Here is a 15,250-nt window from a genome sequence, read left to right on the forward strand (position 1 = left end):
GGTGGCGGGCGGGGGGGGGGCCTTCGCATTGAGATGTCCAGTAGGGCGTGGGGGCATTTGAGAGACAGCCAAGCAGAAAACACACGACCTTTAAAGCCATGACAGTCACAGCTTAGAAACATTCCTGAAGCCCAAGTTCATGCTGGTGCGCCGGACCCAGGGTCCCCGCTGGAGCCTGGGTCTCCCCGCTTCTCGAATGTGGCTGATGCGGGAGTGGTCGCTGGGGGCGTGGAAGGGCCAGCTCATGGGTAACTGGCCAGGCGTTCTCTGTGCCCGGTGCCAGGTCACCGCGGAGGCCTCCGCTCAGCAGGTCTCAGGAGACAGCGGGACGACCGGGGGTGCGGCTGCTGTTAGAGAAGCTGTCACCATGGGCAGGCAGCATGGAGGTTATAGAGAAACAAGGACGAAAGCGGAAACGGCCCCCTGACTAGGCCTTTGGAGGTGGAAACTTCTCAGAGAAACTTCTAGAACCAGGGCTAGGGGCCAGAGGCAGGAAAGGAAAATAGTCATGAGACACCCCCCCACCCACCCCCATACACACCCCTTAACCTTCTAGATTCGCAGGGCAGGGAGGCCATGGCTGGCTCGTCTCAGGTCAGCCAGGCCTGTCACTCAGCAGCCAACCGTCTGTCTGTCTGTCCGTCCGTCCCAGGCTCCTGCCCTCCAACGCCCTACTCCTCGCAGCCCCCGGCCCCCAGGACGCAGCCCAGTTTGAGTGTGTGGTGAGCAATGAGGTGGGAGAGGCCCGCAGGCAGTACCAGGTGACCATCCACGGTGAGTTGGGGCGGGGACGGGCCACCTCCTCCGGGAGGCCCTCCCGGATCACACCCTGCTCACACTGACATAACCCCAGCTCCAGCACAGTCCCTGGCACGTGTGAGCTCGCAGGAGACACCTCTTCTGATCCAAATGTTCTAAACCCAAATCTTACCTCGTCATCACCTTGGTTAAAATCCCCCCCTCCACTGCCCCCTGTCCTCATAGAATGCGAGGTGTCACCCTGGCCCCCGAGGCTCACTGACTCCTCCCCAGGTTAAGCTCGCCCCATGGACTGCCTCATTCTGGGACCCAGTCTGCTGGGTGGCTTTCTGTTCCTCACCCCTGGGCCTTCACACTTGCTGTTCCTCTGCCGTGAGCACTGTTCCCTTCGCCCTTCACCCAGCCGACACCTGCCGCTCCAGGCTCAGGTTAAATGCCACGCCCCCTGCTCTGAGCTGCCACCAGCTCCCGGCTCCCCGAGGTGCCTGGCTGGTGTCTGCAGAAAGCAGTTCATAACCGTCCCTGTGCCGTCGAAACATTGGTCCTGAGCGAGCGAGTGTGACCCCTCTCTGCTGCCCTCCCTCCGTGGCCCTTCCTCACTCATCTCACCATGGGTCCTAGTCTCTGCTCATGGCTTCCCTCCACCTGGCCGCGCCCTGTGCTCCCGGGGACCACGGTGGGGCCTCACGCCTGCGCTTGGGTTTCAGTGCCCCCCACCATCGCCGACGACCAGACAGACTTCACTGTGACCCAGATGGCCCCCGTGGTCCTCACGTGCCACAGCTCCGGCGTGCCAGCCCCCGTGGTGTCCTGGAGCAAGGCAGGCCTCCCCCTGGGGGCCCGGGGGAGTGGCTACCGTGTCTCGCCTTCGGGTAAGCAAGGGGGACCCCAGGGAAGCTGCTGCTGAGGGGAGGCAGGGACCTGGGCAGAGAGTGCGATAGCAGCCCCTGGGGCCGTGTGGGGGAGCCTGGCTCTGCCATTCCCTTGCTGTGTGACCTGGGAGAAACCCCTTACCCTCTCTGGGCCTCAGTCTCCCATTCTGCGCACTAGGGTGCTGCTGTCCTGCAGTGGCTCTCTGATGACAGTTGGCCAACGAGTGCTGCTCCGTGGCAAAGCGAGGTCACCCGTAGTGATGAGCGTTTGCACACAGCCAGCTTGATCTCCTTAGCGAGCGTGTAAACAAACGAGGCATGCGGCCCGCCGGCCACGTGTTTGACGTGCTTGCCTTAGAGCGCTGTCCTTGATGCAGAAATTGTGCTTCTCTTAGCTTTTCTTTCTTCTACGGAATTAGGGTGATTGCAGATGGTGACTTATAAAATGTCTATTTATCAAAAAAGAAAAGTTGGCAACCTTATGGGGATTGAAGTGGAATGTACTGGCTGGTTAGTTGGTGAAATCCTCAAGTCGGAACCGCTGGCCGGGTCTGTGGCTTTCAAGCTCTCCCGGAGCCCCAGAGGCCCCCTCAGGCAGCGGTCAGGGGAAGCCGGCCTGTGGGACAGCCCTGGTGCCTGGGGGTGGGGCCGGGGGAGCTGGGCGTCCTCTTCCCCCGCTCACCCTGCAGGCTCTCAGGGCTCATGAGACACAGTTAGAAACCACTTCACGTAACTGCTCGGGCAGCCTGTGGTCTCAGGAGGGTGAACTGTTCGTTGAGAAGCCCAGGCTAAAGGAGGGAGGACAGGGGAGGCGGCAATCCGGGGCACTTCCTGGAAGAGCCAAGTGCTGGGACCTGGGGAGCTGAGGGTGGCCAGGGATTCCAGGCGGGCAGTGGCCGATCCTGGGACCGTCCTGTCTGATGCCTCATTGCACACGTGGGGAAACTGAGGCCCTGAGAGGGGAAGGGACTTGCCCACAGCTAGGCTTCGGGCAGGAGCAGAGGCAGGCCTGGACCCAGGTGCCCCCAGGCTGCTTACCTGTGGGCAGGGAGGCAGGCCTACGGGCCGGGACCAGAGACACCGGGTCGGGGTATGGAAGACGGGCTGCCTCCCTCCCTGAGGACTTGTCTCCAGAACCCTCACCCCTGCGCGCCCCCTTCCGCCTCCAGGCGCCCTGGAGATCGGGCAGGCCCTCCCCGTCCACGCCGGCCGCTACACCTGCACGGCCCAGAACTCCGCAGGCGTGGCCCGCAAGCACGTGGCCCTGGCCGTGCAAGGTAGGGGGCCCGGTCCTTCGGCTCAGACAGCTGTAGCCCTGGGGGCAGGGGAGCAGGTGAAGAGCGAGAAGCAGCTGGGGCTGGGGCGGGGGCGGGGCTGGGGGGCAGGGGATGAGGACCCAGGTCCGATGCCCTTTCCTGCCTGTGATCTCATTCCTGGTGGGACTCTGGGAGGAAATCAGCCCTCCCGTGTCTTCGTACCCCAGTTTCCAGAACCTCCCGTCCTTTCTGGAGTCCTCTCTCTCCGGTGCTCGGGGCCCCTGGACGGAGGCCTGGGTGTGAAGGGTCCCCAGCCCTGTTCCCTTTCAGCCTCGCCCGTGGTGAAGCCATTGCCCAGCGCGGTCCGGGCCCTGGTGGAGGAGGAGGTGCTGCTGCCTTGCGCGGCCTGGGGTGTCCCCCGGCCCAGCATCACCTGGCAGAAGGAGGGGCTCAGCATCCCTGAGGGTGAGTCTGCACTGAGCCCAGAGCCCTAGGGAGGAGGGCAGAAGGGGCTGGGGTCCTCCCCCCACCGGGGGGCCTCTGCAGACCTGCCCACCCCCCTTCACCTCCTGCACCCACGGCCTGAGACGGCTTGAGCGCTCGGTGGCTGGGCTGGAGGTCGGAGAGGGGACAGCCTGGCTGGGCTCTGGGTCCAGCTTCCACACTCCCTCTGTCCCCGCATCACCCCGTGACCGCGGTGTGTCACCTGCTGCCTGACCTGACGGAACAGCCCAGGCCACCCTCCTGCCCTCCTCAGGGGTCCTTCGGCCCCAGCCCCCATTTTTTCCCCACTCAATCCAGGAAGGGATACCCAGGTCCTACCCAGCGGACAGCTGCGGATCACCCACGCCCGCCCAGAGGACGCCGGGAACTACTTTTGCATCGCCCAGAACAGCGCGGGCAGTGCCGTGGGCAAAACGCGGCTGGTGGTGCAAGGTGGGCCCGGGGAGGGGCCGAGGCGGACCCGGCCAGCTAGGGGCCAGCTAGGGGCTTCGAGGCTCCCAAGGGCCCCTCGCTTCTCCGCTGGCTCTGAGCCCGGAGACCTCATCTTCCCTGGGGTACCCCAGCACCGTCTGTGGGTCTAGAAGGAATTTGGAGAAAATGTTGCGCCCAGGTCTGACTTCAGATGGTAACTCGGTGCCTCTGACTCCCAGCCTCTGATGGGACACTAATCTCATCAGCCCTCGTTCGTTCCTGTAGCAACAGTCACTTCTGTCCCTCCTCCTGCACCAGCACCGTTACACGTGTGCTCGCCTTAGTCTGATGATGGCGGTCTCCAGAGATAAAGGAGGCATCGCTGGCCCCACATCCGCACGGCACCCGGGAATGTTCAGTGTGGGCCGGGCCTGCTGTAACCCAGGGCCAGCTCTGGGGGCAGCTTGGGGGCTGTCCCTGTGGGCGGCTGTGCACAGCTGGGGTCGGACTCTGGCTGGGAGCCCCGAGGGGCGCCTGGCTCCAGGCCTCCTCCCCAGCCTCCTGGCCCAGTGCGCTCCTCTTCCCTGCGCCTCGGAGCATCACTGCGGTCACCAGAGGGCCAGGCACCACGCCTGCCGGGCCAGTGACCTGCCCCCTGCCCCCTGCCCCCTGCCCCCACGTAGCTCCTCCCCAGGGAGGAAGGCGCCCAGCAGAAGGGACCTGTGCCCACGTGCAGCCTGGCCAGGGAGGCCTCTGTCCAGAAGCTGTAGTCACTGCATGTGTGTGCGTGTGGTATATGCGCACGTGCATGTGTGTGCAAGGAGGCCACCCTCTCACAGCTCTTCCGAAAACTCGAGCCCCCAATTGTCCAGACCATGGGCCATGGTCTGTGCCCAGAGAGTTGGTGGAAGCAGCAGATGGGGGTGAAAGAAGGGACTGAGGGGTTTGCCAAGGGCCCGGGGGCAGGAGCAGCCCACCCTCACCCAGCCCCAGTCCCCGAGTGGGCCTTCCTGTCCCCACAGTTCCTCCCGTGATCGAGACTGGCCTCCCCGACCTGGCCACCACCGAAGGCTCCCACGCCCTCCTGCCCTGCACCGCCCGGGGCAGCCCCGAGCCGGACATCACCTGGGAAAAGGACGGCCAGCCTGTGTCGGGAGCTGAGGGCAAGTTCAGCATCCAGCCATCCGGGCAGCTGCTGGTGAGGAACTCGGAGGTGAGACTCCGCCCGGCGCACAGAGGGGAGCCCTGGCAACAGGGGGAGTGGTGAGCAGGCTGCACCCCCTGCTCGTCGTGCTGAGCGCTGTGCAGTCTCCGCCCAGGATCCTGGGAAGACAGGTGTCGTCGTCCCCGGGAACAGAGGAAGACACCGAGGCTCTGAGTGTCCCCAGGTCACGCTGTTCCCAAGCAGAACCACGATTTGAACGTGGACCCCCGGACGAGCTCCCGGGGAGGGAGGGAGCCCGGACAGGGGCAGGGTATGGCCATGGCTCTGTGTCCCCAGCCTGTGCCTGCTTGTCCTCAGCTTCGTGTGGATGTTGACCGGAGGTGGGGACCCCGTCCCCTTCCCCATCGGCACTTAGCGGATTCTGTAATTACAAAACGGGCTGCTCTCCACATGTGCGGCTGCTCAGACACACCTGAGGGGGCTCAGGGCACCGCAGACCCTGCCCCAGGGGAGGCTGGGTGGTGCAGTGGTGAGGCGCTGGCCCTGCTTCCTTTTGGAGAAGTCGCCAAAAGCAGGAGCTTCCTAGGGACCGTGTTAGTATGGATGGGCGGGTCCAGGGCACGTTCTGAGCACAGAGCTCGGCACGGGGTAGGCTCTCGGTGAACGGAAACTGCCGTGATGGCGCGGTCAGGGCTCGGAGGAGGAAGCTGCGGGGCCGCAGAGGTACAGTGAGCCCTGTGCCAGCTGAGGGACCTCGGGCAGCTCGCCGCCTCTGGCTGGCTGCCCCGTGGGAACCTGCGGGGCCCTGGCTGGGGGCGGGGGCAGTTCTCGCTGACCCCTCCCTTTGCCCACAGAGCCAGGATGCTGGCACCTACACCTGCACAGCCGAGAACCCCGTAGGCCGCGCCCGCCGCCGGGTGCACCTCACCATCCTGGCGCTGCCCGTCTTCACCACCCTGCCTGGGGACCGCAGCCTGCGCCCCGGGGACAGGCTGTGGCTTCGCTGTGCGGCCCGGGGCAGCCCTACCCCCCGCATTGGCTGGACCGTCAACGACCGGCCAGTCACAGGTCTGGGCCAGCTGCGGGCTGGTGGACAGCACGGGACCCTGGGAGGCTGCGGAGGCCCAGCAGGGGGAGCCCACACTGGCAGGGAGGTAGAGGGTGTTAGTGCTGTGGGTCCTGGGTCTCCAGACTTGGCCCTGGGCAGGGCGGTTGGGGCAAACCCGTGTTTGGCCATAGGTGTCTGTCACGCGTCAGACCTGGCAAGAAGCCACCTGCAAAAAAGACTCCACCCTGGGGACCTCGGGCCTGGAGCGGGCCTGTGCTACACCCGGGGCCGCGGCGCCCACTGCGGGCCCACGGCAAACCCCTTTCCTGAGGGCTCTGGCTCCTACGGGGCCCAGGTGATGTTTAGGGGCCTGAAGGCTGCATAGTAGGTGCTCAGTAAATGTCTGCTGAATCGCTGAAATGCAGAAAGTCACTGCAAAATGACATTTCAGGCCCCCCTAAGCCAGGAGACGGCTTTACCACCCCCCCCCAGACCCTCCCGCTTCCTGGGTGGGAGCTGGGGCGAGTGATCCAGGCTCTCTGAGCCCAGCTCCTTCCCGTGAAGCGGGGATAGCAGGCGTCCACGGGCGCCGTGTTCATGGGGAGGCCCACGGGAGCAGGCACCCGGAGACCTGCCCTGACCGCTCACCCAGCTCCCAGTGTGGACCTGGAAACGAGAAAGGCGGCCCCTCACCCACATCCTCTGAGGCGGCCTGTGCTTCCCCCCTCGCCAGGCGCCCCCAGGGAGAAGGGCCCCCGATTTCTGTGTCTTTATTAGGCACCTGCTGGGTGGTCAGGCCAAAGTCCAGGGCACCCTGAGAGGTCTCTTTCTTTGCCACAGAGGGCGTGTCCGAACTGGACGGGGGCAGCACGCTGCAGAGGGTGGCGGTCAGCAGGGAGGACAGCGGGACCTACGTCTGCTGGGCTGAGAACAGAGTGGGCCGCGTGCAGGCCGTCAGCTTCGTCCACGTGAAGGGTGAGGCACGAGCCCTGGGCTTTTCACTCGAGACCGGCTGGACTCCCTCTGAGACTGGCCTCCTGACCTCGGAACTAGCAATTCTCCACCCCGGCTGTACATAGCACCCCCTGGGGCTTCATAAACTCGGAGGCCCCGGGTCCACCCTAACTCAGTAGCCCCGCCTCCCTGGGGAGGGACCCAGCAGAGGGATTTTTAATCCCCGGGACAGCCTGGCTGCAGGTGGAATGCAGATCTGACCAGTCAGCCTGCAGGATCTGACCGAGCAGCTAGATGGGGCCCGTGTGGGAGGCAGGCCCGGGGGCCAGGGCACTCTGGCAGGAACACGCATGAAGCTTGCCAGCCCGCCCGTGGCCCCCTGTGCAGCCAGCAGCGGCACAGTAACCGGTGCTGACCATGAGTTAATTTGCTCAACTTCAGGACGGGTAGGGTGGGGCTTGATGGAGGGCAATGAGCAGCCCCGGCACCAGGACACAGCGGCTGCTGTTGGTAGAGTCACCTCAGGAAGGGGAGGCACCGGTGCAGCCATTCACGAGTGGTTTAAGGTTGGAGTGAGATGAGGGCCAGGGACGTCGTGGTGTTGCTGTGGACAGCAGAGGGGTCCTCGTGACCACGTGGTCCTTGTTTTCCAAAGTCCCCAGCAGGCACCCTGCAGCAGGGGTAATTAGTCCATGAGAGCGGCTATATGACACTCGTTGCATTGCCTGCCCTCCTGCACCTGCCTCAGACATCACTAATCAATCACCACACTGTTCCCACTCGGCTTCAGATCTTTCTCAGCAGCGTTCCTGGCAGCCGCTGTTTCGCTTGACCCATCACGTGGGAGCTGTTTGCCATCCCTGATGTGTTGGCTGTACTCAGCCCTCCTCGGGTCTGGGGACAGGCCTCTGGGGACAGGATTACGGGAGGCTGGGCCTGAAGGGATCTTCCTCTCTGACCCCTTGTCTGATGTCACATTGTGCAGAGGCTCCTGTCCTACAAGGGGAAGCCTTCTCCTACCTGGTGGAACCTGTGGGGGGCAGCCTCCGCCTGGACTGTGTGGTCCACGGAGACCCGGCGCCTGACATCCACTGGATCAAAGACGGCCTTCCGCTGCGGGGCAGCCGTCTCCGGCACCAGCTGCAGAATGGCTCGCTGACCATCCGCAGGACGGAGGCAAGGAGGGGCCTGGCGCTCTAGGCGGGGACATCTGGGGCAGCCCTGGGCCTTTTCTGACTGCTCAGAGGGTTCTTTAGGTTGGCACCTCCCTCTACAGTCTGCAAAGCGCTTTCCTGCCTGTTGTCCAGAGATCCCCCCCCCCCAACTAGGGTGACCTCCAGCCAGCGACTTCACTTCTCTGTGCCTCAGTTACCCCACCCGTTTGATGGGACTAGCGATCATTTCTCCCTCACAGCTTTACAGTCAGAAATCAGTGCGAGGACCCCTACCAGGCATTTAGGAGTGACTGGCCCCTCGGTGGTGGCAGTAAAGGTTATTAATAACAACAACCCCATGGGGCAGGGTAGACGGGTAAGAGTGCCCCATTTTACAGAGGAAGATACCGAGGCTCAGAGAGGCCCACAGCCAGGGAGCCCCCAAGGCAGCAGCATACCCAGCTCTCCTGACTCCTACTTCATGCAGTTTCCAAAGCCTTGTGCGCTGGGCAGACACCTTCCCTTCTGTGTCCCAAGCCCCATGGTCATGCAGAAATCCACCATTCACTCCTGTCAAGCTCATCTTAGGGGTCCTTGATCTTGCCCCTTTGGGAGCCTGTCCCTAGATAGTGATAATCATAGGACTGGTACTGACAGCGCAGTAGCCGTAACCGCAGCAGGAATAATGACTACTATGACCTGAGGCTGTACCACATATGTACCAGGCACCGATGGCTATGATTTCTTTTGATGCCACAACATTCCTAGCAGTTGTTATCCCCATTTTAGAGATGGGGAAACTGAGGCCCCAGAAACATGGCGATGTCTAGTAGTGGCTTCAGCATGGTTAACAATGGGCCCGAGATTTCGTCCCATATGGGTCTGACCCCCAAGCCTACACTTTTAACTGTGTGCAGGCAGGTGTTGCAATAGTGCCCACTTGTGGATATTCTGAGAACAACACCCTGGTAATGAATTCTAGGAGTCTGAGATCAGCTATGCCTCTCAATCTCTAGAGCCGGACAGTGTCAGACGCTTTTTCTGACTAATTAGATCAGGCAAAGACCCAAAGCATCCAGAGGCCTCTGCCTGCAGACTGAAGTGCTGGATTCAGTCTTGAGTAGCCCTCAGGCTATTGTCCACAGGTGTGGTGAGAGGTTTTCTAACAGGGTGGGGCAATTGCTTCTGCCTGGAGGCTAATGGTTATTCTCAGTTTCTTAATGGTCCTCAGAAACTCCACACCGTGGGGCTAGGTGTGTTTCCAATAGGGTAGGTCCGTGGTTGGCAAACTCATTAGTCAACAGAGCCAAATATCAACAGTACAACGATTGAAATTTCTTTTGAATCGCACTGTATGTGCATGCCCACACGTGGTATTTTGTGGAAGAGCCACACTCAAGAGGCCGCTCCTAAGGCATAGGAAGAGCCACACTCAAGGGGCCAAAGAGCCGAATGTGGTTCGCGAGCCGCAGTTTGCCGACCATGGGGGTAGGTCAACTGTCTTCCCCCCGGGGAAAAACCTCCTGGGCAGCAATGGTCTGCCTGAGAAAGATACACTCCCCAGCGTGAGGGAATGACTCAGCACAGGAAACGGAGGTGTCTGCCTTCTGATCACTCACTTCAGGGTGATTGCTTTGTAATTTAGTTGAAATTCGAGTTTGGTCCTGGGACCTTGTCTGTGTGGCATCCACTTGTTCTGTGGCACATTAGTATGGGAATAGGCGCAATAGCACCCCCTTTGGACATTCGGAGAACAGCACTCTAGTCAGGGGGTGTTTCAATAGCGCCCTCTTGTGTGTATTCTGGTAACAGCACCTAGTAATGAGTTCTGAAAAGAAAACCCAGTGGACAGTCCTAGAGGGCTGTCACCCTTGTAGGGTGTGTTGAATGCGGCCCTCTGGTGGACAGTCCCTCAGGAGTGGCTTCTGTGGTGTCATCTCTGGGCATGGACGGTGGCCACAGGCCGCCCTGAGCTCTGTCCTGGGGCAGAGCTTCCACTCAGAAGTGAGCTGTCACCATCCATCGTCAGGTGCCTGTGAAAACAGCTTCCCTGCCACTCAGTGGGGAAATGCTGCCACCCACCTCCTCCCTGGGGAGCTGGCAGTGCAAATGGGCCCGTAAACGCCCTGAGAAGGCCTGCTGCTTGGATGCCTTCTTGCTCATCAGTATTCCCACACCTATCGACCATGGACCTCTTCTTTCTAAAGGAATCCCTCAGCACGCACCATGGAGTGATAATACCTCAATGTACACGTTTGGGAGAGGCACCCTACGTCATCTTTGCAGCACGCATCTCCCCAGCGAGTCCATGGCCTCAGTCCTCCCCCCCTCCCCCCCAGGTTCCAGGAGTGAAAGGGGAGGGATTCTCTTTGGATGTCGATTGACAAGTGGCCATGAAGGCCCCTCTCATGTGACATTGTGAGGAGTCTGTGAGCCCCTGGCTGGTTTAGGCTCTAAGCTTCTTCCTGGTTAGATGGGCCTGGTTCCAGACACCCCTTTCTGTGCCCCGCTGTGCCCAGCTGCTCCTCCCCCCTCGTCCTCCTGAACACCATGTCCCCCTCTTGTGCCCACCTGCAGATGGGCGACTCGGGGCGGTACCAGTGCCTGGCAGAGAATGAGATGGGCGCCGTGGAGAAAGTGGTGGTCCTCCTGCTGCAGAGTGAGTGCCCGCCTCCCCGCTCGGGGCCCTGGGTGGACAGTGTGAGTGGGCGTCCAGGGAAAGCTGCGCCAAGGCCGTGGCTTGTATGGGGCGAGCCCCGTCACGTGCTCCGTGTCACGCTCCTGGGGCACAGGCTTGTCGGGGAGACTGCCCAGGGGGTCCGTGTACTCATGTCCGTGGCTGCATTTCCTCTCCGCGATATGGTCAACCAGAATGTGTGTGTGTGTGCTGCGGCAGGGGGCTCCAGTTGGGGGCGGTTGGGACAAAGCGGGGGAGGCATTCTCATGCGTGTCTGTGGCGAACACGCACAGACATCTCTTTCCGGGCATTGACCCAGGGGGGCTGCTGGGTCACACACCACACGCGTGCTCGGCTTCCGGGGACACTTCCCGTGGTCGGCTCCTAAATGGCTTCCAAAGACGGTCCCGTCCTAACCTCCCAGACCCGGGAGTGCGACCGTGTTTGGAGAAAGGACATTTGCCGATGTCGCTAAGGATCTTGAGATTAGGGGGCCGTCTCGGATGAGAAACCGAGGGTGAAGCAGTGACCTGGTGAGAAGCGCTCGCCAGGGCCAGAGCCGAGTCTGCCCGCTTCATGTGGCATCAAATACAGGCAGCACCGGCGAGGGTCACCCTTTCATTGGAAACGACCCGAATGTCCTACGATAGGGCGCGGCTAAGGGAGCCATGATGGAGCCAACCACGCAACACCATGCAGCTCCCGGAGATGAATATTCAGTGACATGAAAGGGAGTCATGATCTATACTAGAATGGGAGGAAGGAATGGAGAGAGGGAGAGAGGGAGGGGGAGGGAGGACACTGTGGTCACATTCTTTCCTTTTTTAATATATTTTTATTGATTTCAGAGAGGAAGGGGGAAGGAGAGAGAGATAGAAGCATCAATGATGAGAATCATTGATCGGCTGCCTCCTGCACACCCCACACTGGGGATCGAGCCCGCAACCCGGGCATGTGCCCTCACCGGGAATCGAACTGTGACCTCCTGGTTCATAGGCTGACGCTCAGCCTCTCAGCCACTGAGCCACGCCGGTACTATGGTCACATTCCCACAAGGAAACAGTATCTAGAAGGCAATATGGGAAGGGCATTGGCCTGGGGATCATCTGTGATTCTCTCTGCCTTTCTGCCTCTATGCTTTCTATTCTGTTGAAATGAGCATGTATCGCTTGAATATCTGAAAGGAATAAAATGTTCCTAAAAACTGCCTGGGCCTCCACAGGCGCCCCGGTGTTCCAGGTGGAAGCCCAGGACGTGACAGTGAGATCCGGGGACGACGTGGCCCTGCGGTGCCAGGCCACCGGCGAGCCGGCGCCCACGGTGGAGTGGCTGCGTGCGGGGCAGCCTTGCGGGCCGGCCGGCGGCTGCGGACCCTGCCGGATGGGAGCCTGTGGCTGGAGCGCGTGGAGACGAGGGACACGGGCACATACGAGTGCGTCGCTCACAACCTCCTGGGCTCTGCCACAGCCCGAGCGTCCTTGGTTGTGAAAGGTACGAGGCGGCCCTGCCCAGACCGTGGGCCAAGGCGGGATCTCCGCAAAATGGGGATCTGTGTGTGGTTTGTGGGGGACCTGGCCCCCTGCCCTGCTCGCTCCCCGACTCTTCTCTTTGCTGAGAGTCACAAACATTGAACGAAGCAGCTGGGAGGGCCTCGGGGGTCATGGCGTCTGCCCTTCCCTGTGCAGTCAGAGAACCGAGGGTCTGAGATGCTCCGTGTTGGCAGCTCCTGTCGGACCGGGGACGTGGGCTCTTCCAGCTCCCCTGGCACAGACCCAGGTCCTCTCTTTGGCAGCTCTGCCTGGCCGGGTGGGTGCCCGGCAACCACTGCTGCTCCCAGCGGTACCACCCCTGCCGGTCGGCCTCCTCAGCATCCTTCTCCCGTGGGGCAGCCCAGACTTTAAAACGGAGAAGATGACTATCCTGAGAAACCATAACATGGCCCAGCCTGACTGGTGGAAAGCCACTGAGTATTATTTCTGGGCGTCTGTTGTTCTGTAAATACTCCACATTTGGGGCTCTATCTCCGGCCCCGTCCATGGCAGACATCACTAATCTATCGCTGCACACGATGCAGATTCCTTCCCCACAGAACCCTGTTCCAGGCAGCAGCTCAGGACCACTTAGAACTGGGACTTGACACTTCCCCACTTGAAACCCACTTACTCTGCTGCCATTTAGAAAAACCCAACAAACCTTTTTAGGGGGACATAATGGCCTCCTTACCTTTTTATTTATATTTTTTAAAAGATATTTTTATTGATTTCAGAGAGAAAAGGAGAGGGAGAGGGAGAGAGAGAGAAATATATCAACGATGAGAGACAATCATTGATCGGCTGCCTCCTGCACGCCCCACACCAGGGATTGAGCCCCAAAACCTGGGCATGTGCCCTGACAGGGAATCGAACTGTGACCTTTCTGGTTCATAGGTTGATGCTCAACCACTGAGCCACGCCGCCAGGGTCTCCTTACCTTTTTAATGAAAACAACTGCTTTTTACTTCATATATGGTCGTTGTAGAAAGGCCTGGGGATTTAGAAAAATCTGTGAAGGAAAAGGAATGATCAATCATCTCTCACCATTCAATGACCAGAAATGGCTTTGGCCATGGTTATTTGGGGTATAGCTTTCTACCCTCTTTTTCTCCAAATATAAAGAGAGAGGCTTTTCTTTCTACGACTGAGATCACACGGACAGGCGTCTTTACCACCTGCCGTGGCTCCGGTGTCGGCCGGCGCTCCATGACAGTAAGCCCGGCCCACACCTTCTTCATGGCTCCCGGCCATTCCACGGCAGCATTTCCCAACGCCATTGCTGCCGGCTTTGTGGAATAAGCCCCAGGTTTGTTCCCGATGTCCCCCCCAAACCACACTGTGTGCACACCCTGTGTGCTGGCCCGAATCTTTCTACAGGATAAATTTCTTCAAGGGGAAAAAAAATAATTCTTCAAGCTGCATCGCCAGGTAAATGGTGTGCAAAGGCTTTGAGGCCCCCCCGCTATGGTCTTGTCTTCTCTCCCTCCTTTTCCATGAGTCTTGGGGGGCCCATCCTGGCCTTGTGGGAAACAAGAGGCTGCCGAGTCACCCCATGTCGGAGAAAGTGGCCAGTGGCTTGTCCTTCCTGTCCTCCAGCCCCCCACCCCTTTAAAAGCTCCCAGGGGCCGTGCTGTTGCTCTCTTACCTGCAGCTCCCACTTTCTGCCTCAGCCCCTCATGACAAGGCCAAGGCTCGGTTCATGCCTCTTCCTGGCCCCGCCATGAACTCGGGGCAGCAGATACTGACCAGAGACATCCCTGCTGGGCGTCATCTCCTCAGACCCCGGCTGTGGGCTGCAGGACACGGCGCCGCTTCCTGGACTCCAACATTCCCCAGCCCCGAATTCACCCGATTAGGAGCCTGGCGGTTCTGTGTGATGTTATGTTTTTGGACAGATCGTGGGCAATTTGTTGCTAATTTCCCCGGAGAGCTGGTGAGCGCCGAGGCAGGCTACCTTCTGTCTCTCTCCCCCTGGAATGCCATCTGCCGAGCGAGGCATCTGGCCCATTAGCCAGAGGAAGCGGCCCCTGTGCCCACGCCGTCCATCCGATTAGTGCGGAAGAGCGTCTGCTTGCAGACAGCCTGGCGGCTCCTCCAAACCCAGACCCCCCGCCCCCACCCCCCCATCCACCCGCCAGCCAGGTCCGCTGCAGGGCGGCTGGAGCCAGGGCCACTGTTGGAATGGGGGACATGCCGGTGGTGGCATTCAGCACCTGGCTCGGTGCCCTGCCCCTCGGCCTGGCTCCTCCAGCATGCCAACAGGTTTGGGGCACATCTTTGGTCCCACCCCCTCATTTGATAGACAAGCCAACTCAAGTGTGGCTTGGAGGCCTGACAGGCCAAGTTTCCAGGAAGGTGATGGCGGAGCCAGAATTAGAAGCTGGTACATCACCCCTTAGCTGGGTGCCCTTGGGCAAGTTCCTTCACCTCTCTGAGCCTCAGATGACTCCTTCGGGAAACAGGTACAGTAGCTGCTTATACTGAGGGCACAGAGGTGGGTAATGTCACAGTTGTTCTCTTCCTTCCTCCCAGGGGAGCCCCGGGGGGGCCGGGGCAGCATGATCGGGGTGATCAATGGCCAGGAGTTGGGCGTGGCCACCCTCAACGCCAGTGTGCAGCAGGAGGCGCGCTCAGGGCTCACCACCTTGCGGAGCAGCATCGGCCACCTCCCTGCGAGTGTGGGTAAGTGGGGACCAGCCGCCCGTGCTAGAGGCAGGAGGAGGCGAAGCCTGGGTTCCGGGGCTGCCCTACGCCCGGTTCCCAGAGGAAATCCAGCCGCCTCTAAGAGCCGAGTCCAAGCCAACCGGAACCCCTAAATAAAACAGCAGCAAGGGGGTGCACTTGTTTCATTTTCAACTCGGCCCAGCGCCCCCATAAAGGCAGTCTGTGCAGGCCCAGGCTTCGTGGTGACCTCGTAG

The 15,250-nt window shown here is 60.7% G+C and overlaps 1 protein-coding gene across 1 annotated transcript in view; it reads left to right on the forward strand.

The window, feature by feature from the left end:
• The window catches only part of LOC102424797 (hemicentin-2-like), a gene marked incomplete at both ends in the record, with an annotated part of 105,169 nt that overhangs the window by 86,925 nt on the left and 2,994 nt on the right, over positions 1-15,250 (forward strand). The window contains 13 exon segments of the mRNA XM_023748081.1: positions 653-774; positions 1,467-1,631; positions 2,801-2,908; positions 3,218-3,356; positions 3,693-3,823; positions 4,825-5,015; positions 5,822-6,035; positions 6,856-6,990; positions 7,955-8,145; positions 10,701-10,782; positions 12,023-12,145; positions 12,148-12,291; positions 14,865-15,014. Of these exon segments, the coding sequence (XP_023603849.1) occupies positions 653-774; positions 1,467-1,631; positions 2,801-2,908; positions 3,218-3,356; positions 3,693-3,823; positions 4,825-5,015; positions 5,822-6,035; positions 6,856-6,990; positions 7,955-8,145; positions 10,701-10,782; positions 12,023-12,145; positions 12,148-12,291; positions 14,865-15,014 (1,895 nt within the window).

The sequence above is a fragment of the Myotis lucifugus genome, unplaced genomic scaffold, assembly GCF_000147115.1.
Source record: "Myotis lucifugus unplaced genomic scaffold, Myoluc2.0 scaffold_1126, whole genome shotgun sequence".
Classification (NCBI taxonomy): Eukaryota; Metazoa; Chordata; class Mammalia; order Chiroptera; family Vespertilionidae; genus Myotis; species Myotis lucifugus.